Raw genomic sequence first — 25,533 nt, 5'->3', positions numbered from 1 at the left:
ATTTTTGACATAGGAGGAATAGTCCGATCTTTATGAATTTTTTTGTGGTTAATCCCAACCACCTATACTAATTATGATTTATTATGCTTGTTTGGTCGTTTGGCCTTTTTTCATCGATTTTTTTAAGGTTAAAATGTAGTCAAGATTTTTTGCAAAGATGACACTTTTGCTTCAAATTCAATTTTTGAGGTCAATTTTTAATCAATTTTCATGTTTTTTGGGCTAAATCTATAGTTCAATGTGAGCTTTTTTAGGATCAGGCCTAAAAAGTAATAAAATACGTTTTTTTCTTATATTAATTTTAAGTTTAAAAAAAAAAAATTTTCGAAAAAAAAAATCGAAAATTCGCGTCTTTAAAAAAAATTCATTTTTAATATAGAAGGAATAGTCCGATCATTATGAAACTTTTTGTGGATAATCCCTATAACCTATACTAATTATGATTATTTATGTTCGACTGGCCGTTTGGCCGTTTTTCATCGATTTTTTTTAGGTTGAAAAAAATTACCGATATTTCCCCCGGTGGTGGGGAAATATCGGTAACTTTTTTGTGGTCAATTTCGGCCAACTTCTAAAAGTCCTAGGATAATGTCCTTTTAGGACCTGATAGTCCTTTCCGTAAGCTTTCTACTGGTCTTGGTTTCATTTGAAAATATTAATATTTACCCCATTTTTTTTCAAAAAAACCGAAAAAAACCGAAATTTCCCCCCCCTTACCCTACTAGAAAAAAATAACTTTTTATGACTTTAAAGGCCTGATCCTTAAAATTCAGGCAATTTTGAATAGATTTGGCCAAAAAAAATTAGTTCTATTAGCAAAATTTCCTAAAAAAATCAAGTTGAAAAAAAGAGAAAAGTTTGGAAAATCTGTGGTCGATTTTCCCAGGGAGTAAGGGAGGGGACAATGGGCAATTAATTCAATATAAGAGTTATCAAAGAAAGGGCATGAAATCCAGTTTAATCCAATAAATTTGTAGGAAATTATAAAGGGATTGTTAATTGAATAATAGATTTCCATAGCGTCATGTAAAGGGAAATCACAACTTGTTTTTGATGAAATATATTGAGTTTTTTTGGTGTGATTTTTATATTAAAAGATTATTGGACCCGGCCAGCTGCTAGCAAGAATATGACTGCCCCTTTTTATTCTGTTTATTTCCCTTGCCCCTTGCCCCCACCTCCCTTCTCCCTTCTCTCCGTCCAAACTAACACAACGAGTGTTTATTTCCCTTCCCCCCACTTCCCTTATCCCTTCTCCCCGTCTGCAATATTCAAAACATACATAAAGAGTAGCGGCATTCTATGCGCAAGTCCCCAAACTCAGTCAGAAACTGCTAAATTCATGCACATTCCCTTTAAGCCAGTCCCCAAAGTCAGAGACTCCTAAAAATTGAATATTCGATCCATTGTCCCCTCCCTTACTCCCTGCGATTTTCCAGCTTCAAAAAACCTATGACATATTGATTTAATTACAGCATGCCCTAAAGGTTAAAGTTGCTAAATGTAATAAAGAGCATTCACAAAAAAAATTATAAAGATCGGACAATTTTTTCTACAAAAAAAATAAATTTTTCTAAGTACGAGAAATTTGACTTTTTTTCTCGAAAATTTCACTTTTTTATATAAAATTGAAAAAGTTAGTATAAAAGTGAAAAAACCGAATTCGCCCCGCTTCACTTTTAGTCGATTTAAGAAAAAACTATACAAGCTTTTTTAAAGTTTTAAACGGAAATGGATAGCCTATTAGATTCTTAATAAGTCCCCTGAAGACGTCTAAGCCCTAGCTCTTACCAGTTTTTGTCCAACTTACCGTTTTTCCGACCGAAGCAAAAAAATCGAAAAAAATTTTTTTTTGTCGTCTGACTTTAAGACCAAATAAGTACCCTAAAAATTCATCTTACAAAAATTTCATTTCATACTTTTTTGTAGGCAATTTAATAAGGAACAAATTTGAATTTATGTTTTTTTCTGTCAGTCGATTAGAACATGGAGAAAAATGTCATTTAATGAAGGTGGTCAAAAAAATACCGACTTCACCTCAAAACCGAGATCGCCCCGCTTTACCCTACAAGAATGAAGAATTTTTTATGGTACATTTAATACATGCAGTTCAGAAAATTCAAGGCCCGGGATAACAAAACTGGTAGTTATTATTTTTTATTTTATTTCTATTTTGATATTCGTGGATACATGGTTTTTCAGTATGACTGAGAACTGGTTCTAATCAAGCGAATATTTATCAGTTACGAAGCCATGCTGAATAGGGCATTCCCAAAACTAGGAGTGGTGGACCGTGGTGAATTCAACTAATTACCTGAATACCAAATGGATGGTCCACAATATTCGGATCGTCCTTTACAAAATTGTTAAATAGATTCTTATTAATAAATCAAAGCATTCTCACTTCAAGTGCCTTGTTAGCCCCAAATACCTCTGACCCATTATTATTGAAATATTTTGAAAATAAGGGGGAATGGTAGTTTTTGAGTTAAGTTATATTTAGTACACAGTAGCCCCACAGGGTTAGGCCACCACAGGTATAGCCCCCCCCCCCCTCCCATGGATAGGGCCCCTGCAGTGATTAGACACAAGAAAAAAACTAAATATTCTCCCCCCCTCCCACAATATCTTATTTCTAATTTATTCCAAATATAAGGATGATAGGAAGTTTCTGTGACCAACCCAAAAAAGTTTGTAGAATTATTGTTTATTTGTTAAATTGTTCCAATATATAAAACTAGCTGCATCTAGACCTAGGTAAGGATAAGGGAGGTCAGGAAAAACCTAAAGCCACCCCCAAGACAAATATGATGCTTAAAGTACAAGCAATTCGGACCAGTATTTTCAGAGATCTATAGCTTCGGGCAACAAAACCTTACTATATAGGATGTAATTGAAATGTTCTTTACGGGCTAGCTTCGTCTGATTTAGGTCATATTATTTAACATTTTCAGGGCGACCACTCCAAAACAAAAAAAATATAGTATTTTTATAGTATATTTTTTTTATCCATATAGTATATATAGTATATTTTTTTCCACTCATATAGTATGATATAGTATCGGACTTTGAATTATTTAGTAATACACAGTATATACATCATCAATAATAACTAAAAACCCAAAGCAAAGCTGTTATCAAAGCAATTTCACATATAAGGAGGGGGGGGGGGGATTTTCATAGCAACCAAGCTTTTTTTTTTGGGGGGGGGGGTAAAAAATTTAAAGGGGGGGGATAATTCGTATTTGGTGGGGGGTAAAATTGCGCGCGAAGCGCGCCGAAATTTTTTTTTACCTCCGGGGTAAAATTTGCTTGGGGGGGGTAATTACCCCCCCTGAAATCTGTTGGCAGGGGTAAATTTAGTTTACCCCCCCAAAAAAAATTTACCCCCGGGGTAAAATTTTTTGGGGGGGTAATTTAAATTTTATTAAATATTTAGTATTAAAAATGCGCGCGAAGCGCACAAAATTTTTTTTTATTAGAGATTTTTTATTTTGGGGGGGGTATTTACCCCCCCAAAATTGTTTGGGGGGGGGGGTAAATACCCCCTCCTAAATGGTTGGAGGTGCCTACGGCACCCCCAAGGTAGGGATAAATTTTAAATGGGGGGGGTAATTGCCCCATTACCCCCCCCCCCCCCTTGGACGTCTATGGGGAGTTTTGCCACTTTTGCATACTCTGTGATTATTAGGCTAGGTATTAATGTGAGACTATAGGTTATATAAAGGTTACTTTTGGGTAGTACTTGGGTAGAAATAGGAGAAAACCTACTATGAAAATAAGACAAAACGTTCTTTAAGAGGCGTTGTCACAAAACTGACATTATTCGTTTTTTGTTATATAAATGTAATATTATATAGTATATATAGTAAATTTTTTTCAAATAAAGGTAATATTATATAGTATATATAGTAAATTTTGGTTATATAGTATGATATAGTATCCAAATTCATCCTATATAGTATAAATAGTATATATAGTATGCAGTGGTCGCCCTGCATTTTTGTTCCTTTATATGATCCATACGAGGCGCATTTCTCTGCCATTCAAACTTAAAATCATCTCCTAATACCACAAGGGATAAAAGTATAGGATCAAGTTTAAAAAAAAATAATTAAAAAAAATTTTGAATACCTATACGACAAAACAAATAATAGGGGATTTATTAGGACAATTATGTTCAACGATAACAAAGTACTAAAGGTGAAAAAAAGAAAATTTTGTCATTGATATGCTATCGAAAAATCTAATACACAGTTATATGCCATACTTATAAAGGGCCGGTTTGCTTTCTAAAACATCATTATCCTATAATTTAAAGTAGTAAGCTTTATTTTGTTTGTAGCAAACGATCTCGCAAACTGTTGAACTGATATGGTTCTCCTTTACAATGAAGTTTCTTATAAGTTCTCGGATGGTTATAGGCTATTTTATTTTTGTAAATCAGTCTGAGGATAGTTTTAGGCTATTTTTCTACCCTACATTATCCCTTTGAATATAAAGCCACTAGATGCTAGGGGCGAAGCTGCTAGTTTTTAAATATAACACTAGGTATCTGTTTTACTTTTGAATACCTATTTATTTGAAAATTCTTCTAATTTTCTTGACTTGTTGGATGTCGTGTAAGTTTGTCCGTCCATTTTAATTTAGTATGCTGTATAAAAGGAATCATGCGACAGATTTATATAGAATTTTTGTACCTACTTTTACATTTTTATATAAACTGAAATCAAATTAAAACTTTATATTACAATTGTTTATTTTTGTATGTCTGTTTGTCTGATTTAATACCTAAGCATCACTTTTCTGGATATTGCCAGCCTTTTTATTTATTTAGATTATAAAATTATCCCTTCCTTTACTGGTGCTAGCACTATTATCCTTCGTTCCAGTTGGAGGATTATACATGAAACTCAGGGACTGACGGTCTTTATCTTCTTTGCTGATAGCAGCCCTGTACAGAGAGAGAATATTAGTTAGAGGATTATACATGAAACTAAGGGTCAGGTGATCTTTATCCTCCTTGCTGACAGTAGCCTTGTACAGAGAGAATATTAGTTGGAGGATTATACATGAAACTAAGGGTCAGGTGATCTTTATCTTCCTTGCTGACAGTAGCCTTGTACAGAGAGAATATTAGTTGGAGGATTATACATGAAACTAAGGGTCAGGTGATCTTTATCCTCCTTGCTGACAGTAGCCTTGTACAGAGAGAATATTAGTTGGAGGATTATACATGAAACTAAGGGTCAGGTGATCTTTATCTTCCTTGCTGACAGCAGCCTTGTACAGAGAGAATATTAGTTGGAGGATTATACATGAAACTAAGGGTCAGGTGATCTTTATCCTCCTTGCTGACAGTAGCCTTGTACAGAGAGAATATTAGTTGGAGGATTATACATGAAACTAAGGGTCAGGTGATCTTTATCTTCCTTGCTGACAGCAGCCTTGTACAGAGAGAATATTAGTTGGAGGATTATGCATGAAACTAAGGGTCAGGTGATCTTTATCCTCCTTGCTGATAGCAGCATTGTTCAGAGAGAATATACAATATGCATAAAGGATGTTTTCTTGATTCTTTTAGGTAAAGTTCAAACTCAAACATTAAAATAAAAGAATATAGAGGACATAAGCTATATGTAACACTGCCCACAGGGCAGGAACCCTGTCCCGACTTTGGGTTTTTGAAATCAGCTGATAGCGTTGGTAGTATTTACAAAGCTGAGTCCCTAAAATTGAATAGAAAGCAATTTGCCAGCAGACAAAAAGTGTCTCCACCACTAGGGCCAAGTTGTTGTCTCAGTTATACATTTATTACTCAAACAACAACAAAAATACCTACCTATTTTCCCATGTCTCTTGTTCCCTGGCATATTCTTGAAGTTTATCCTTTTCCATTTTCTCCTTCATTGCTGCCTTCTCTTTAGCTATGTACACACGTTCTAAATAAAGGAATAACAAAAATTAGGGAAAATACCATAGCCAAGATTGAAACAGGCTCATCTCGTTACAAAACAGAGTTAACACTTCCAGACATAAAATGTGCACCAAAAGGGTTGGTTGTAGGGTGAGTATTCAGAAAGAAAAAAAGTATCCTTCGTTGTTGAACCTGACATCGCAGTGTAATACAGTTAATTTTTATGAGGGAAAATATTGCTTAATTTAACCCACTTACCATTAAGACAAATAAGGGGGGGGGGAAGTTTTGACACATTTGCGTAAACAGTGAGTATAGGCTTTATCTTTGGACTGAGAGGATAGGTTATTAGAGATAAAATCATTCTTATATGATGAACTTCCCCCAGATTTAAGATTTTTTGGATAGACCTCCAGGTTCCGGAGCCCCAGGCCTCCAGGTCCTCTCTGTACAGGTAAAAATTAAAAAAAAAAATTTTTTTTGAAGAGTTAAAAGTCAACTTATGAAACAAAATATGCATTTTTTTCTTCAAATATGTGAATAACTTTCAAAAATATGCATATTTTGTTTCATAAGTTTACTTCTAACTCTTCAAAAAAAAATTATTTTTTAAATTTTTACCTGTACAGAGAGGACCTGGAGGCCTGGAGGCCTATCCAAAAAATCTTAAATCTGGGGGAAGTTCATCATATAAGAATGATTTTATCCCTAATAACCTATCCTCTCAGTCCAAAGATAAAGCCTATACTCACTGTTTACGCAAATGTGTCAAAACTCCCCCCCCCCCTTACATAAGCATAATTTGATGAAAATTGCTAAGTATTTTTTATGATGCAAAACTCCCCAAGCCAATGAAGAAAATAAGATATCGATTATTAATTTCTATTAATGGCAAGTGGGTTAAATTAAGCAATACATTTTCCTTTTTTAAAAACGCTGTAGAAATTGACAAACTTCTGAAATCAATTAAATTCACATTACCTAAATTTTCCGGGTTACCAGGATGAAAAAACTTTTTGTTCATATAATGGCCGAAGCCTTTACTTCGTCCTTTCGGCATTTTTTTCTGAAAATAATAAAAATAGGTAATAATAAAGTTTAACAATTTTATTTCATTTTATGGAAATTAATTTAGGTAGCTGGGTATTAAAGATTGCATAGTTTTCAAACAATTTTAACAACAAAAGAAAAATTAATTCAAAATACAAATATGATTTATAGCTTCATTTGACAACTTCAAGACAAATCACAATGATTTTATTTTTTTTTGTCTTTCTTGTTGTCATTCAAAGTCAACTTAGATATCAATTATGTTCCTAAAGTCTTACTTTGAAATATAAATAAAATGAAAAATTCTAAAGCGAATGTCGTCTTATTTCATTTTTTAATAAATTAATATCGTCTTATTGTTCTTCCTCATCGCTGAGATGATGATCATCAGCATGGATTCTGGCAGGACGCTTCATTCTAAAAAAAAACCCGGTCTTAATTCATATACCAACAAGAACAATAAGTCTATAACAGAAAAAGTATATGAAATAAGAACAGTAATATGGCCTATTATATATTTTAAACAAAATCCTGCTTAAATCAAGTACCCAGGTCTGCCCAAAATGGTTTAAAACGCACTACAGTGCCTTTTACTGACCTATAGGTTTAATAAAAGACGGCATTAAACTGTCCCATAAAAATCAGTATCTGTATACTACCGTGGTACTAAGTATCAAAAACAAAATAGCATAAAACACTTAAAACTTAAAAAAAAATGGAGAGCATAGTATATTAAATGGCGCAGCAATGATAAACTTACTTTTTCTTTTCTTTCTGTTTCTGAGTTTTCTTCCAAATTTCTGCTGCTCTTTCCCTTGCTTCTCTAAAAATATAAATAAAAACTTGATAAATAATTTGAGTAAAGTGAACAACCCATCATCTATTTAAGGCACTGAAAAATTATGAAGGAAAATATTTCAAAACATAACAAATACAAGTGTGTATTTATGAAGCGAAGTGAAAACAAGGATAATAATAATAATAATAATAAGAACTTTTATTCAATAACTCTTTCAACCCTGTTATGAGATAATCACATAGACATTTTAATTATTACATTATGACATGGCGATTAAATAAATCAATATATTCATATTTATCTAATAATTATACAGTTTTAATTATTACGGGTGAACATTGCAGATTAATTTGGATAAACTAGGTGATTTCTCTTTGGCGGCCCAGGTGAGGCAGAGCCGCTGCTGGCTGGACTGTGGTTGGTGTTGGTACCACTTTAGCCTGCCGGTACCGCCAATTGGCGGATTAAATAAGTTATCCGCTGCGTGGTTCCACTGCTTTAAATCTGCTGCAAGCTCGCCTTCTCCGCTGCTTCTGCTACGCCTCCGCATCCCTGACTCTCCATAACAACCTTTACAACAATGTTAATACGTGGCCGATCAACGAATTGATCGGCTAGCGGTTAGTCGGGCAGAGGATAATCAAGGCTTTAGTGGGCGTCTCAGCTATAATTGTGATCAATGGACATATTGTGTGACTACAAGATAAGAATGAAGTAAAGGAAAAGAACAAAGGAAAATGAGATAATCGGTTTTAAGTTAAAGTTAAGATTTTTTATTTAAATTTTAAGATTCAAGTGAATAATTTAGCATTAGTTTCTATACTAAGGGTAAACCCAACAGTTTTTCGAGGAGCTTTCCTCTGCCGGATTAAATAAATTAGACTTTGTTAAGTTAATTTAAAAAGAATTAAGGAATTAAAATATCTAAGAAAAAAAATTTGTACAAAGAAATCGAAAAAGATATGAGTTTAATTTAAGATTAATTTTAAAATTTGATTAAATAAACAAGTGTCGAAAAAGAAGAATTAAAAATTAAGAGAAAAATTTGCTTTGATTTGATTTTGACGGCAGAGGTCAGCCCCTAGTAAGGAACTTATTTTGACGTAACATCTAATTCCAGGGATGTAGGTACGTGGATTGGACTCTAAGGACACAATGTAATCCCGACAGGAGGCTATGGCTGCAGGGAATCTCGCACTTAGTCCAAACTGATAACAAAAATACAATCAAAAATTATCATTTAAGGTTTACAGTTAAAAAGTATCAAAGAAAAATTTCAAGGAAAAATTTCGTTATATGTCCCCGATTCCCTGTAAAAAGGTTTATGTTCCGGACAAGACTTGAGGGCTAGGACAAAAAAAGGCAAAAACTTCCAAGGATGAAGAAACTGATAAAAAACTGATGCCTTGTCAACTATGTGTCAAGGGTTGATGAAAAGCTGTCATGTTTTTAAGATTTGAGATTTAAAATTACTAGGAATACCGTTCCCGCCTCACAAATGAAAAAGAATGAAAAAAGGGATAAGGATAAGAATAATCGAAAAAAAATTGACTTGTTAAACTGCTTTTAGTTGGTGATTATGAATATGAGTATGATGTCATGTGTGTCTTTCTGTAAAATCAATAATATACAAGGTGTTAATATTAATAATAAACATAACTATTGGTCGAACTAGATGGTATTTAAAATATGAAGGAATGCTTTCCTTTTAAACTCTAGGTATGTAGGAATGATTTTTAAATTTTCTGGTAAAGAATTCCATATTCTTGGAAAATAATGAAGTGGGGAGTTAAATATAAAATTCCTATTAGTTTGATCTATTGTGAAATCATACCTAAATCTAGTTTCGTAACCATGTATCGAGTTACGGGTGTTCCATGTGTTGTCAAATACTTTTGGTTGGAGATTATTTTTATATTTATACATAAATAAAAGGACATCATAGTCCATTTGCTTTTTAATTGGTAAAATTTCCAACTGTTTGAATAGAATCCTTGATGGAGTCCGGCGTGGTTTTTTTAATATTATGCGACAACATTCTTTTTGAAGTTTTAATATAGGCTCAAGTAAAATGTTTGGAACAGCCGTAAATACTATTAAGCAGTAACCTATTATTGATTTTACATAGGACGAATAAAGCAGTTTAAGATGTCTTGAATCTAATAGATTTTTCATTTGTTTTAGCGAAAACACTATCCTAAGCAACCGTTTATGCATCATGTTAAAATGAATCTTAAAGGACAACTTTTCATCTACCTGGACACCCAGGTGTCTTGCTGCACGTTCACTAGGCTCCTCCCTACTTAATGATATATGATCCAGCTTGCTGATTTTTTCTGGAAGGTTTTCTCCTTCATGATTGGTGTTAATATATACTGGGAACTGAGCAATAAGATTCCTTTCCTCTTCTGTAAAGTTTTGCTTTGGTGATTGAAATAAAACTACCTTGGTTTTTTTGCTGTTGATAATTAAACGATTGCTATTATACCAATCTGTGATCTGGGGAAGAGTAGTTTCAATCTTATTAAACAGTTCCTGTATATTATTTGCAGTTATCAACACAAAAGTGTCATCTGCAAATAAGCTCAGAAGTGCATCCCTAGTGGCAGAGTCTAGATCATTTACCATAAGGAGGAAGAGTAATACGCCAAGTGTCGAGCCCTGGAGAACACCTATAACAATATAAAGAATATCAGAAAATTCTCCCCCAAAAGCCACCTGTTGAGCCCTACCCTCAAAGTAACTCTCAAACCATCGCAAGACCACTCCACGGCAGCCATAATGCTCGAGTTTTTTCAATAAAATTGTACGATCAACTAAGTCAAAACATTTTTTTATATCTATTAATATCCCGGCGCACACTTTCTTTTCAGAAAGTGCGGCCGTGATACGATTGACAAGATCAAGAACATTATGTGCCGTGGAGATATTAGGTCTGAAACCAAACTGCCGTGGGGAAAAAAAAGATCTTTCATCCAGGAAGGTATATAGTGTCCTATACATAATCTTTTCTAAGGGTTTGCTGAACGTATTGATAATTGAAACCCCCCTCCATGCCTCTAAGCTACTTACTGGCCCTGATTTGTAAACAACGACATTTTTGCTTATTTTCATCTCTGAGGGAAAAATTCCCTTTGAAAAACTAAGATTATATATATGGGTAAGCGGCTTACAGATGTTGGCGGCGCATTGGACCAAAAGTTTGCATGATATATCATTCACATCCTTTGCAGTCTTAGGTATGCAACTCGTTATCGCATTAAATACCTGGAGTTCATCCAGGGGAGGAACGAATACACTATCATTTATTGGGGGGGGTAGGTAATCATGAAAATCTTTGGAAGTGTTGGGTATTTCAGGGGTGAGATTCTCACCTAATTTTGCAAAATGCTGGTTAAAGGAATTTGCAATGTCTTTTTTGTTTTGGATTTTTTTCCCATCAATTTCCAAATATTCTATCTCATTTTGAAATCTAGATTTACCCATCACTTCCCTCAAAACTTGCCATATCTGTCGACCATTTTTACCCGCTTTTTCAAGTTCAGATTGATAGTGTAAACGTTTTTTTTCCCTGCATGCTCTCTGGTAATTATTGCGGTAGCGGCTATAGTTATCCCAATTTTCTTCTGTTGGTCTATTTAAGGCTTTTCTATACAACCTATCTCGGAAACGATTACACAGCAGAAGATGTTGATTCATCCACGGCGACTGTGGCATAGTGCGACGGTTATTGCGTATTTTTTCCTTTGGACAACAGCTGTTGTACAAAGAAATAAACACAGAAAAGAATTTCGCATAGGCTAAATCAACATCCTCCGTGTTAAGAACTTCTTCCCAATCTTGTAATGATAGTTCATGGTTTAAATTGTCAATGTTTGCTTCCTCAAGGAATCTTTTTTCAAAGTATTGTGGTCTTTTTGCAGGTTTAGGAATGATATGAGAAAATGAACTACTAAGTACAAGATGGTCAGATAGATCTGTTACAACTACATTAGAATCTACAAAGTTGTCTAGAAAATCCCTACAGAAGATCGAATCAATAAGGGAAAATGAAAAATTTTGGATTCTGGTTGCTCTTAATGTTAGAGATAAATAGCCGCTACTTATCATAATATTGACAACATCCATAAAAGCGAAGCTCTGAAACGGTAGGACAAACGGACATTAACAATTGTATAATGTCAGAACTGAATAATCAGAATGCGAATGTATAAGAGTCAAAGCAAAATTGTAAGTAAATTTGTTGAAAAACTGCTTGATATAGGATAATGATTATGGACATACTTACTTTTTTAGGACTTGATTATAGAGTTGCTTCGCTTATAATATTATACTTTGTTGTCCCAGGAATCAGTACACCAAAAATCAGACCAATCGGAAAATTAGGTCACATACAAATTTGTTGTTAAAAATGTAAAAAAAATCAACATGTTTAAAATGAACGTACGGACAATCTGGTAATGATTATAGAGTTGCTACGCTTTCTAACTCGTACCTAACTATTACAGGAATCACCATGCAATATTTGAAATCGATAGGACAATTCTAACATGCCTAAAATTAACGAAAAAAAGCTATTTAAAAAAGTAAAAAAATCAACATGTTTAAAATGGACGTACGGACATTTTGGTAATGATTATAGAGTTGCTACGCTTTTTAAATCGTACCTAACTACTAAAGGAAGCACCATGCAAAATTTGAAATCGATAGGACAATTCTAACATGTCTAAATTAACGAAAAAAGCTATCCGTGACGGACGTACGGACGGACAAACCCTAATTATAGAAAAGCTTTGCTTTTAAAAAAACTTAATCACAGTAGGTATTACTATTAAATCTTTGATTTACGGGATATTAAGGAAGTAAAACCAGCCAAACCATAGTTGTCATAATAAATAATAAAGTAAGTATAATCCAGACAACTGTCTGGCCCAAGTGGTGGAGATCATTTCGTCTTCTAGTCATTTCTGTTCTTTTGGAAAGAACAGAAAGCCATTTCAAAGACCTAATACAAAATCGGGACACGGTCCCAACCCTGTGAACAGAATTACATATAACTAATTCCCTCTTTCTATTCTTTTACTTTAATGTTACCATTGATATATAAACGGACGAACCTATGTGATTTTGTATTACATTTAAATAAACTTACTTTTCTCGTTGTTTTCTTTCTTCTCGTTGAAGAATTAAGTCATCTTTCCCAGGCCTGATAACCATTCCACAACTATAAAAATATGAATACCTATAAATTTAAACGAGAAGCTCTTCTATAATTACGGATGGTCGGTCCGTTTGTACGTCCGTCAGTAACGGTTAGCTAATTACTTTAATTTAGACATATTAGAATTGTCCCATCCATTTCAAACTTTGCATGATCCGTTACCAGAATTGTTTTGGTATAATTTTGTTATTTTAGCCAGCTGCGAGCATAACTTTATCAGATTCCGGTGCAACATCCAATTAATAATTTATAGATCATAATAATAGATTGCCCTCTTTGATCCTTATTAACTAAATGTTGTCAAATGAAATTATAAATATGTAGTAAAGCTTCTCTAAAACTATCTCAAAACTTAATTTAAAGAATTCGCTAAATTAGTAAATTTATAAAGAAATATGTAAAACACAATTATGTTATTGGCTGTTAAACACAGTATATAGAGCTAAATAGACAAGGAGATAAAAAAGTAATTTAAAAAAAATATAATTCCAACCTTCTTGCTACGAGGCTTAATTCCTTAGTCTTGGAGGAGCTTTCTTCAGTCTCTGTTTCTTCTCTTGAAGTGCCTGGAATACCTTCAGCAGGCTGCTTTCCTGAGGCTTCTAGTAAAATATTTATTAGAAGTCAGGAATATGGTATAGCAAACAAGCGAAATAAATCTAAAATGATATTTGGGGAAGGGGAGAGGGCCAGATAAAAAGGTCGTCAATATTCTGCTATGCGTTTGCCCCCCTAACAACAGCTGAAAATCACGTTATAGTTTCATGACTTTTTTTCGAATTAATTTTGATGGTATAAGCTGCTTAGTAGTATATTAACTTGAGTATCAAATTAAATGTTAGGTAAAACATCTTCCATTTTAACTTTTAAAACACTATCATGCTAAAAACTGAGCAGGGGAAAGGTCGGAATATTCTCCAATTTTTTCATTCTAAAATTTGTATTCACATAAGCAGAAATTTTGTTTATTATTTTTTTAAAGATTAATTTATCGTCAATTATCATTGTAACCATGATTATAAGTATATTTTTATCAAATACATATAATAATTATATGGTTTTTCTCCATTTCTTTACAAAATAGTCTAAATCTTGCTTAATTTGTATCCTTGCCGATAGAAAAAAAAACTCCAATTGAAGCCATTTAAATATCTGACTGGGTAACAGAAATAACAAAGGGATCTAAAGGGATGAGATAATAGCCGATAAATTGATGTTCATACCCTAAGATCATACAAAAAATTATCACTTCTGTTTAGACATTCAACTTAATAAACCAACCAATGAAAATTTATTAAAAGTTCCTAAAGATGATGTGACAACGAATGAGAAAACGTCATTATAAAACTATGGGGACTAGTGTGCTAAATAAAACAGCCCAAATACTTGAGTAAATAAAATTAAACACCTGTATCAATAACGGCTGTACTTGCTTTCTTAATTCGTTGCTGTGCTGCCATTGTGCTTTTAACAGCCGCCATGTTACTTTTTACAGCCACCATATTACTCTTCACAGCTGAATTAACTTTGGGGGCAGCTGAATTACTTATAGGGACAGCTGAGTTACTTTTTGCAGTCGCCATGGTTCTATTGGCAGCTGCTAAGTTACTTTTGGCAGCTGATATACTACTTTTCAGGGCTGCTTTTTGTGGCGATAGTATAACTTGCTTTTCTTTTTCAGGAGTAGGTAGACCTTATTTAAGGATTTTATATTTTATATGTTGATTTTTATCAAAATTTACGACAGACCAATCGCGGATTGAATGAAGAAATCAAATGTAAATATCATTGAAATTATTGACAAAAAATACAAGAAACATTAACATACAATTCTGAATTTAATGATTGGTAAATGTTAGGAAGAAGACACCGTCGTAGATTAATTTTACTGCCAAATTCCCATAAAATTATTGCTAATGTTAAAAGTATTTAATCCTTTCCTTTAACTTTTCTAAGCGCCTCTGTGACTCTCTTACTTGACTGCAGCCCTTTGTCGGGAAGGTTTACCCTATAATAGATATTTTTTGGATAAATTCTAAAAATTATCAGGAATAGTTATTTCTCGCATCGTATTATAAACGGCTTTCCGCGGATATAGAATAGCCCGTGCCTTTGGCATCTCGAGGTTAAAAAAAACTGGCTTTAATCTTATGAATGTACATTTTTATATTCGTAGAAAGCTGGATATATTACGATGCTATACATAGTTTTTTCGTATGGATGAGAACCGGTTCTTATCCACTTGATTCGAATGAATACGAAAAAAATGATTAGGTATTTTATTGGACTGAATTAAAATTTTTTGAATAAGAATAATTTTCAATAATTTTAAAAACGAATTGAAGTTGAAGATGCTTATTACTCTCAAACTAAAACTTTCCACCAGTCAACCTTTCTGTCAATTTCTTCGTATGTTGTTTTAGTGTCCTTTTGTCTCTGTATTATATTTGTAAGGATCCATCAATTAGATAAAGTTTCCATGAGTCTATCTATCTATATTCTCACTGCTAAGTACTCATCTACCAATATATAATTTTGCTATATATTGCTTTTCAACTATACACTGCATGATAGACTCGAAATAAAGTATTACCAAACTTTACCAATAAACTGTAAACAAATATGATAAATATACAAGCAAAATAACAAGTTAATGTTGAATTTCAATTCCCTCTCGTCCCTTCTTAAGCATAAAATGAATTTGAAAATTTTGAAAATAGATTTTAATTTCCTTATAAGGATGTTGTTTTTATATGTCGTCTTTATGACAGGTAAATATTTTGTAATATATTTCTTAAATTATATATAAAAGAAAATATTATACAATAATATCAAATTAAATTAAAAGTATTTCAACTTGTTTTATTTTTTTTTGGTACTAAACTCATCCCTGACTTGAATGAGAGAAAAAATTTGTTTTGAATCAGATTGCAGAAAGAACATAATAATAAAATACACAATAGTCTCTTTGTGAGTTTAAATTTTTGAGTTTTTGTTAATGAATTAATGAAAATTATTTTGTTTAAAATTTGACTAAATGACATCTCGTATAATATACTTTACATTCCATCTTAAAAATAAATCTGTAAGGTGTATATATATGTTTAGATATCTGTAAACCACCAATTTATGACTATTGATTTTTGATCAGCTGTAGGTTTCAATACTAGATGTTTTTTTAAGTAGCGCAGCTACTCTAAATCTAGAGAATAAATCTAATTTTGCTTAGAATTTACTTTTAGGTGAAAACACTAAACATTGTAAATTAAAGATTTTATTTTAATAATTAATATTTTACAACAATATCTTCTAAAAACTGTGAGGAAGTTTGATAAAATTACGTTTATTTTGCAAGCTTGTTTGAAAATATTTCATTATTTTTATAATTCTGACAAAATAGATTTTCTGTTTAAATAAATAACATAGCCACAAAAAGGTTTAAGTAGTTATTGAAATATTCTATTACTATTCTTGCTAATTAAATATTCGTTAACTATGTTTAATTTGCATTTTTAAAATAGACAAGAAAAATATCCTACTTAAATGCTAATTTTATGAAGTTATCTTAAACCTTTTCCAAAAGTTTGTTTTATAAAACTTTTTTATTTTTCATTGATTTTATTGATTATATAGGTTAAAAATATCAAAAGTATTTTTCAAAGGCTATAGATAAATTTTGATTAATTTCGATTTTTGATTTTTTAATTTTTTTTTTAAATCTGCAAGAATATGCATGTCTATTCAAAGAATAGATTATATAAAAAACAAAATTAAACATATTCAGGCTATCAAAAAGAAAAAAATATTCTTTTTTACTATTAAATCACAAATATTTAAAATCATTAGATTTTAAGCTTATTTTGCATGGAAACACATTTTTTCAGTTGTTTTTTCTCAACAATGGATCTTAAATGATTATTACTGAAAACTTTTATGAAAATGTTATTATCCAAAACTTCAAATAAAGGAAATAATTGCCGTTTGCAAAAATGTGTGCAAAAAGTTGCCAATATCTCGTTAGAAGGGACTTAATGGATTTGAATTCTTACTGCTTATGAGTTAGTGGACTATAAACTATTAGAAAAGTGTCACTTTAAGGTGAAATTTTGAGGGTCAACTTTTTTTCTTTTAAAATTCGCAGTGTATAAAGGTAAATGTCTGTTTGTCTATTCTAATTTCCTATCTATTAGTCTATCTATGTATCTACCTGTAAGATGTAAAATAACTATCTATTCTTCCTTGTTGACTTGACTTCTGTAAGGATCTTATCACTGACAAAATAAAATACAATTTCAATACTACAAGAACGATCATGTCCATTATAAGCGCAACAGTAATGGTTTTTATCAAGGTATAGGTATGCAGAATTACTTGATAAACACAACTTCAAAACTTCTAAAGCCTGTCTAATTCAATCCTTATTATAAAGTAAAAGGATCTCTATTTGTCTGTCTGCCTGTGTGTAACAAAGTAACTCGTTAACCGCTAAATCGATATGGTTCTCCTTTACAGGGTAGCCTCTCATAGGTAATTGGATGGTTACCTAAACTATATTTGGGGAGGGTACCACCACCCTCCCAAGAGAAAAGGCCAATGGCCAAAAAATGAAATAAATTTTAAAAAATGAGGTCTCTGGGGCGTAGCTGCTAGTAATCAAATATAGCAGTTAAATGAATAAATACTTCCCTCCCCTTTCAGACAAAATGAATTATAGAGTTTATGTTCATAGTATCTTCATAAATAATTCAAATAAAAGCTCAGTAAATTGTAATGTCAAAATGAAAGATTTATTTATGAGTAGTCTTGCTAACTACAATAGGAAATGTTTAAATTTATTCCTGGTTGTATTAATTCATCAACTTGTGCCTTGGCCCAGCCAAATCTTTCCTGCGCAAAATCTCTGCAACCAGTAATCATATAAGATAAAAAAATGTATAACAAGACAGACAATTTTAATCATATAAAAGGACAATGGATATAGGATATACGTGGATATATTGACAGGGGAAAATTTAGCTTGATAATACGGACTTCATTTATTGGTCATTTAGTTAGTGGTCATGAAAGGGGAGGGGTTAGGTTAAAGGGGGTGGATGGGGGTTTCGTTATTTAAGCCAGCTACAACTTTTACTGTATTAGATTACATGATAATCTGATGTAAGATCCAAATAATAAAAATCCATTATTAAATAAATAATCCAGGTTCCTGACAGCAACAAAATTTGGGATGGACCATGAGAATTTCTCCTTGTTTGCATCTATCTTGGGATTCATATATGCTGTCATTACTTGATCACTGGGAAATCCTGCGCAGTTATTATGGCTAATCAACTGATAAATATCAACCCGCCACCGTGCCTTAACACGTGGCGCATCCGCTCGTATTCGTGAAGTGATAGGTTCGAATCTCGGTCCTACACCCCGTCATTACTTATGACGTTAAGAATGATTCTTACTTTTGCTATGTCAGACATTAATGGAGAACGCATTGGAACAAATCAGGCGCAATTCTGTACCAAACACAGCTAGAACTTCCGGACAATGAAATATCGTGCAATCAAAGAGTTGGTTGTCTGTTGGGTGTTACTAAACCTAATACCCCAGTGGTTTGGACAGAAAAGGAGAGATATGGATCCCCTTGGTTATACTAGGTTATTGGCCCTGACTCTATAAATTTATGTACTATTGATTTTGAGGGATCACTTCTTTAAAACTTGCATACAACTTACTGATATTAGAGATTTATGGAATTGTCCTAAACACAATGCACTAGGTAGTAAGTCTCTTTCAGTTAGAATAAACTAATATACATGTAATAATAAAAAGATTATTGCAATAATTTAGAAAATAAAATGGGGTAGATCAATAAAACAGTTGGCCTCCCTGATGTTAATTTTATCTTGCGTAATTTTTCGCGGGTCTTATTTCCCACAGGCATACCGAAATCTTTGCCATACTCTTTGTGAACTCGTTCCCACCAATTTTTTAGTTGCACTAGGGGCTCTATCCCCTCCCCAGGAAATTCAGCCAAAACCTGAAATAATTGCAATAAGGATTTTACACCCAGATAAAAATAACATCACATTAAGCTAAACGAAAAAAGTTAACCTTCTCAAATTCCCCAGTATCATGTCAAATTATGGTTATTCCGACCTCACTATTTCATTTTTTCTTGGAGGATTGTATGATTTTTCATTCAGCCCATTTCACCCAAAATTGATATCAGTATTTCGGCAAGAATAGTTATTTTTCACATCGTATTATAGGCAGCTTTCCACGAATAGTAAAAGTAATAATTATAGCCCCTTGGGTCTAACAAAACTGTAATTGATTTTATGATTTTTATCTAATTAGGTATTTGTAGACTCTGTAGAGAGTTGTCTAAAATAAATGCGATGATTTTTCAAGTTGGCTTAGAACTCACTAGTTCTAATCATGCAGTCATTAAGCGGATTCAAAGCCAAACCGAAAACGTGATTACTGACCTCTAGAGCAGTGACAGGACCAACACCCTCCACACCCTCAGTATAATCACTCCCTGTCAGCATTCCGACCAAAATCATTTTCTCCCTACAATTCAATGTTGTATACTTTATGGATAAGTAAATAACGTTAGTTTGGTGACTTTGTCAGCCTAGGCAACGGATGTAGATTCAGAATATACATGGATATTATGACAATGTCGTCAATTTAGCTTGCTAACATGAAAATTAGGTATTTATTACATAGTGAGTTAGTTCATCTAGTGGGAGGGGAAGGATGGTTTAATGAGGTGGAAGGGGGGATTCGTTCTTTTAGTCCGCTGTGTGTTTCATTTTATGAAAACCTGTGTAAGATCCAAATTATAATATATCCATTGCCTAGGCTAAGAGACTAACACCGTTTGACATTAAAAGCTATCTTTAAAAAGACAGCTACTTTATTAACAAAATATGGTACTCAACCTGACGAGTCGGTTGCTCAAAGATTATGAAAGTATCTATAGTAGTTGCAAAATACCTTATTTTTTCAATTTACAAGGATGACAACATCCATAAAAGCGAAGCACTGAAACGGTAGGACAAACGGACATTAACACTTGTATAGTGTCTGAACTGAATAATCAAAATATAAAAGTATCGAAAGAGTCGAATCAAAATTGTAAGTAAATTTGTTGAAAAACTGCTTGATACAGGATAATGTTTTGGACATACTTACATTTTTAGGACTTGATTATAGAGTTGCTTTGCTTATACTATTGTTCTTTGTTGTCCCAGGAATCAATATACTAAAAATCAGATCAAACGGATAATTAGATCACATAAAAATTTGTTGTTAAAAAAGTAGAAAAATCAACATGTTTAAAATGGACATACGGACATTCTGGTAATGATTATAGAGTTGCTACGCTTTCTAAATCGTACCTAACTACTACAGGAATCATCATGCAAAGTTTGAAATCGATAGGACAATTCTAACATGCCTAAATTAACGGATAAAAGCTATCTATCTCGGACGGACGTACGTACGGACCGACCCTAATTATAGAAAAGCTTCGCTTTTAAAAATTGTAGATGGATTGTAATTATTGCGCTTTTTATGGACATGTATGGTCAAATTGTCTTTATTAAAAACGAGACTAATTTAAGTTGTCATCCTTAATAAAAAAAGTTTTCATATATTTATCTAAAAAAATATTTTCCTGTTTAATCCAAAATGGTGTTCAATTTCCTCATATTTAAACATTTCAACAAATTTCTCCTAAAACAAAGAAATCAAAATATTTTAGAGTTAACAGCTTCTCCAGCAAATAGCCTTAATCCTTCGTATGTTCAATATTAAGCTACTACAAAAAGGTTTTAAGCCTGGAAAGCTCTTTAAGTCTATAATTAACTAACTTTAAATTAGCAAAGACAAATTTTTTTAAGGTCTGATTTAAGTTGCTGTGAAGTTTTCAAGAAATCATTATAATATTATTATACCTGGTTGAAAAAGTTTTTATAGACTCTATGGCCCCCAAACAACCAAATATCAGAATCATCAGTTATTGTTCCCTGGTATCATAGATAACTGAAGATTTATTTTATGACACATAGTAAAAAAAGCATACAACATACAAACATGAAATAAAATAATCACAAACCAAAAAACATTGATCATGATTTAGTTACAAATTTAGTAATATGCACTTACGAGAAATATGTGTCAAAGGACTAAATAACATTTGTCGAGGGTGATCATATTTATCATGTAGAAATGTAGGATTTATAGCCGAAAACAGAATCTGAATGTGAAGGGGAGGGGGGGGGGGGGTATGGATTTTCGTGGAAAAATAAAATAAAGAAGGAAAAGACACTAAAAAAGTAGGCATGACGAAGAAGTTGACTCAAAGGGTCAAGTCTTTTTGTTGACCAATACCTAAACGATTTTCTTTATTCAAAAAGACATTCATAAATTTGGTATCCTACAATTTAACCTCTTTAATAAGTTACAGAACAAACCTCTAGAATATCAATCATTTAAAAAATAATCTAATGCTTTTAGTTTTCTATGCCTGAGTTAAGCCGTTAGCGTCCAACCACGCACACTGAGACTCAGCCTCTTCAAATTGAAAATTAAATTAGATAGATAAATTAATATTTTAATTACATTGAATACAATGAATTGGCTATTTTATATGGATTACAGAATCTCAAATGGTAGAACAGATAAATAAGACAATTAACAGAATAATATATAGATAAACAGATTATTTATAGATAGACAAACAGATAAATATCTACCTGTAGAAGAAAAAATCCAGGGGATGCCAAATAATTGTAAAAGCTTATGTTTGTATTTGATCAAAATAGAGTTAGCACATTTTTCTAGATGTTTGGTTGGATAGTGGATAGATAGATACATGCATAGATAGATAAAAAATTACCTGTAGGAGAAACAATCCAAGGGATGCCAAATAATTGTAAAAGCTCCTGACATTCTGCATACATTTGATCAGTTATAGAGTTGGCAACTCTGTCAGCTTTGTTCATTTCTGCAACAAGGGCCGAGTTCTCCTGGGCTAAGTCAGCCTGGATTCTGTATAACTCCGCTTCATCATACACTTCTAGATCATCTCCTTAAAATAAATTAGATAAATATGTACCTAGATAAGAAGATATTTAGCAAATGTATGAACTGCGTTTATTTGGTTACGAAATTACTCTATAATTCATTTTTTCTGTTAGTCCGTCTTGCAGTCTGTCAGTCTATCAGTTCGTCAGTCCGTAACGTTTTTGGAAAAATGTAATGTTCTCGGCTAATAATGAAGATATATAGCTGAAATTTTAAGTGATGATTCCAATACACATGCGCATCTAATTTATACATTGCTTTGTTCGTTTGTCTGTCATTCATGCTTTAAAAGACAGTAGCCTTATTTTATAAAGTTTTTGTTTATTCTTTCTCTTTTTCCTTTGTTATGAGAGCTGAACTTCTGGTACAGTTGTTACCTACCTGTTGTTCCGGCATCACTAATATCTATATCTCTGTTCATATTTGAGGTAGAGGGACCTGAGCCTAAACAGAGGTATATTCCTTATATTTAATTTGGCAGAATAGATTTTAAAGAAAGGATAAATATACAGGGCGTTTAAAAAAACTGCGTTTTACAAATTTGGGAAACAGCCATTAGGAGTACAAAAAAAATAATTATATGTAAATATTCTCTATAAAAATATGCATCGAAATTGATACAGGTGTTTTTTAATATCTCTGAAAATAACGGCGCATTTTAAAGCATAAATATTTCAAAAGATGTGTATGATGCTTTTTTCTGGTAGAATTTTGTGCCTTAAGGTTGGTTTTCAAAAAATTATTCACTTGAAATACAACATCTTAATACGGCCAATACAATTTTCTACCAATTACACTAAAAATTTCATTAAAATTCCCTCACTGAAAACAAATATTCAGTTTTTCTTTTTGTATACTTAAGAAACATGACCTTAAAAATTGCTCATGTTCGTAAATCCCCACCCCTCATTTATTCCTATAATCCTTTAATTTGATTGACAGGTTAAGATATAAACTCATAATTTATCCTGTATCCATAATTTGTAATTAAATGCTTTAATAAAAAAATTCAAACTTCAATAACTTTTTTGTCTTTAGAGATTTTGTTGTCAAATAAAAAGGAGTTTTTTTCTTTTTACTATAACCTACGTTATTAAAGAAGGTTCTTTTACTGCAAATGCATCACAATCAAGAAATGTGAAAAAATGACAAATTGCAGTTTCTTAAAAATGCTTTTGTGAGGAGCTAAAATACATTTCACCTTTAAATCTCGTTAAGGTACTTTTCTTATACCTTTTTGTAAATTAATATTGAAATTGTACGATTTTTTTATACATAATAGAAGAGTTATTTTAATTTTTTTGCACAACATTTTTCACATAAAGCATTTTTGGAAACTATGTACCTATCATATCATAGAGGCCGTATTTCTAGAGATAATGAAAAACACCTGTTATAAATTTGATGTACTTTTTTTTACAGAGAATAAGGACACATAATCGTTTTTTCTGTATTCCTTCTAGTTGTGTCAGAAAAACGGAAAACGCAGTTTTTTTCTGAAACACCATGTACAAGTTTAGTGCCTAGTCGAGCATTAAAAATCCCACAAATTTAGAAAGAAAAAATAAAATTAGCGGGAGGTACTTTCTCGTTTGTTTGTTATTATCTTATTTCCGGTTAGGTATGGTTATATTAATTACAGGGTAGCATATCACGGTTAGGAAGCCGCAGGTATAGGACATGCAAGGATTATGCATAGAAAAAAAAACTCCCCGGCCTTTTTTCAATTTAGGTATTAAATGTGGGGGAGTTGTTTTAGTGCTCGCTAGGCACTTTGAGGGAAAGAACAACAGAAGATTTCTTGATATAAGATTAGAACTAAAATTAGAATATTATTTACCTGTAACATCTACAACAGTCTCTGTATCAGCTAAGCTTCCTCGATTAAATCCTGGTACATCATATTTAAATTCAAACTTTACAATAAAGTAATGGGATCTCTGTGTCTGTCTGTCTGTACCGAAGGATCTCGATGACTGCTGAACCGAAAAAGTTCTCCTTTACTATGTAGCTTCTTATCGGGACTGACAAGGTTTATAACTAACAAGATAAATCACCCCTAGAAAATATTATCCCCCCCCCTCCCCCCCCCCAAAAAAAAGAAAAAGTTATGTTTAAAACTAAAATTACAAATGGGAGACGGTTGACTCCCCCCCGAATTTTTTTTTACTTTTAGGTACTCAAATGGCATGGGTCAAATTCCATCCCCCACTCCACCTCAAGTGTCCCTACAGGCCTCTAATAAAGTTATTATATTTCAAATGACTTTAAACTATCAAAAATTTATTCATTCACAATTTTAAATTATTCAACTGTAAAATGCGACTTTATTTTAAATGTTTTATGCTTTATAAGTTATTCTATTTCTATTTATAAATATCCCTGGAGCACTAGCAGAATATACAGTTCTTTCTTTTCTTTTCTCAGGTATTGAAACATTTTTATTCTTGTCACTTTTATCCTGAAATTTAGAAAAATGGATGATAACATTAATAAGGGGCGAGGTTCATAAAAAAAATTTTCCTTATAGATAATTTGATGTTCCATAAAGTGGATAAAACAGACAGACTGACGGACCAAGTAAGTTTTAGAAAAAATTAAGTAAACTTTTCATAAAATAGTTCCGTCTACCTCTAATGACAGCTGTGTACCTCATTAAAACAATCCATTTAGGGCGGACGGAAAGATAAATACACAAAGTAAGTTATGGAGTATCTTCCCCATATAAAAAAATTATAATATAAAATAAAGGTATTTTTTACAAATTTAACTTTTAACAGGCGAAACTTATTGCCATATTAAAACTTCTAGGTATTCCAATCAAATACTTAGTTAGTTTTCTTCAAAAATAAGTGTCGTCTTAATGTCTTATAGTTGTTATTATTATCAACCATATCCTGAATCAGTTATAATTACTAACCTTTGGCTGATCAATCAATCCTTCCTCTCTGAGTATCCTAGTTTTATATTTATCCGCATCAGCTGTTTCAACTCCCAGTCTGGCTAGCTCATCTGAATTATAAGATCTCAGGAATGACTGTGTCAATAGTTTTATATTTACTAGTGATAATGTTTATATTTACTAGTGATAATGTTTATATTTCAAATCTATCTGTATACACTATACACCTAGTGTTTATTGTCATTAAGAAACAATTTGTAATGCATATAATAAATAAATTTTTGTGTTTTATAGGTACTAATATTGTATTGTTATTATTGCTAAATATTAATATTTTATTTACCTGTAGTATTATCATCACTAAACTGATCATCGTCAGGATCATCAATATCTTCATCATTAATCTCATTGTCTTTGCCATCATTATAAGTTAGTTGGGTAAACTAGAGATGAATCATTTTCATTTTAATAAACTTTTCTTAAATTATATTTTCCAGGGCTCTAAAGAGAAAAACCAATGGTGATAATTGATGTACAGTACATCCTTTTTA

At 32.2% G+C, this 25,533-nt stretch overlaps 2 protein-coding genes across 4 annotated transcripts in view; both read right to left on the bottom strand.

Annotated features, from left to right (window-relative positions):
• The window catches only part of LOC145305000 (uncharacterized), a 45,849-nt gene that overhangs the window by 12,092 nt on the left and 8,224 nt on the right, over window positions 1-25,533 (bottom strand). The window contains exons 2-6 of the mRNA XM_080146723.1: window positions 6,899-6,983; window positions 5,843-5,942; window positions 4,859-4,954; window positions 4,015-4,067; window positions 2,315-2,358 (exon numbers count right to left, since the gene is read on the bottom strand). Coding sequence (XP_080002849.1) covers window positions 2,315-2,358; window positions 4,015-4,067; window positions 4,859-4,954; window positions 5,843-5,942; window positions 6,899-6,977 — 372 coding nt within the window. The 5' untranslated portion in view covers window positions 6,978-6,983. The remainder of the gene's footprint in view (window positions 1-2,314; window positions 2,359-4,014; window positions 4,068-4,858; window positions 4,955-5,842; window positions 5,943-6,898; window positions 6,984-25,533) is intronic.
• LOC145305016 (DNA excision repair protein ERCC-5 homolog) lies at window positions 7,058-25,451 on the bottom strand. Of its 3 annotated transcripts, none has more exons than XM_080146724.1 (20): window positions 25,326-25,451; window positions 25,001-25,092; window positions 24,467-24,541; window positions 23,921-23,975; window positions 22,462-22,524; window positions 21,893-22,084; window positions 21,521-21,567; window positions 20,949-21,020; window positions 20,671-20,727; window positions 19,473-19,559; window positions 18,874-19,021; window positions 18,197-18,296; window positions 17,829-17,890; window positions 17,195-17,261; window positions 14,931-14,995; window positions 14,396-14,683; window positions 13,481-13,589; window positions 12,919-12,990; window positions 7,728-7,790; window positions 7,058-7,384 (listed from the first exon to the last, which is right to left on the bottom strand). In XM_080146724.1, the coding sequence occupies exons 5-20, from the start codon at window positions 22,499-22,501 to the stop codon at window positions 7,321-7,323; spliced, it is 1,533 nt and encodes a 510-aa protein (XP_080002850.1). In that variant the 5' UTR covers window positions 22,502-22,524; window positions 23,921-23,975; window positions 24,467-24,541; window positions 25,001-25,092; window positions 25,326-25,451; the 3' UTR covers window positions 7,058-7,320. The 3 variants fall into 3 exon arrangements, with proteins under 3 accessions (XP_080002850.1, XP_080002851.1, XP_080002852.1); XM_080146725.1 differs by having other exon boundaries at window positions 13,481-13,586; XM_080146726.1 differs by having other exon boundaries at window positions 21,893-22,081.

Source organism: Acartia tonsa, chromosome 2 (assembly GCF_053477335.1).
Source record: "Acartia tonsa isolate MP-2025a chromosome 2, ASM5347733v1, whole genome shotgun sequence".
Classification (NCBI taxonomy): domain Eukaryota; kingdom Metazoa; phylum Arthropoda; class Copepoda; order Calanoida; family Acartiidae; genus Acartia; species Acartia tonsa.
This window is presented reverse-complemented; position numbering and strand designations above follow the sequence as displayed.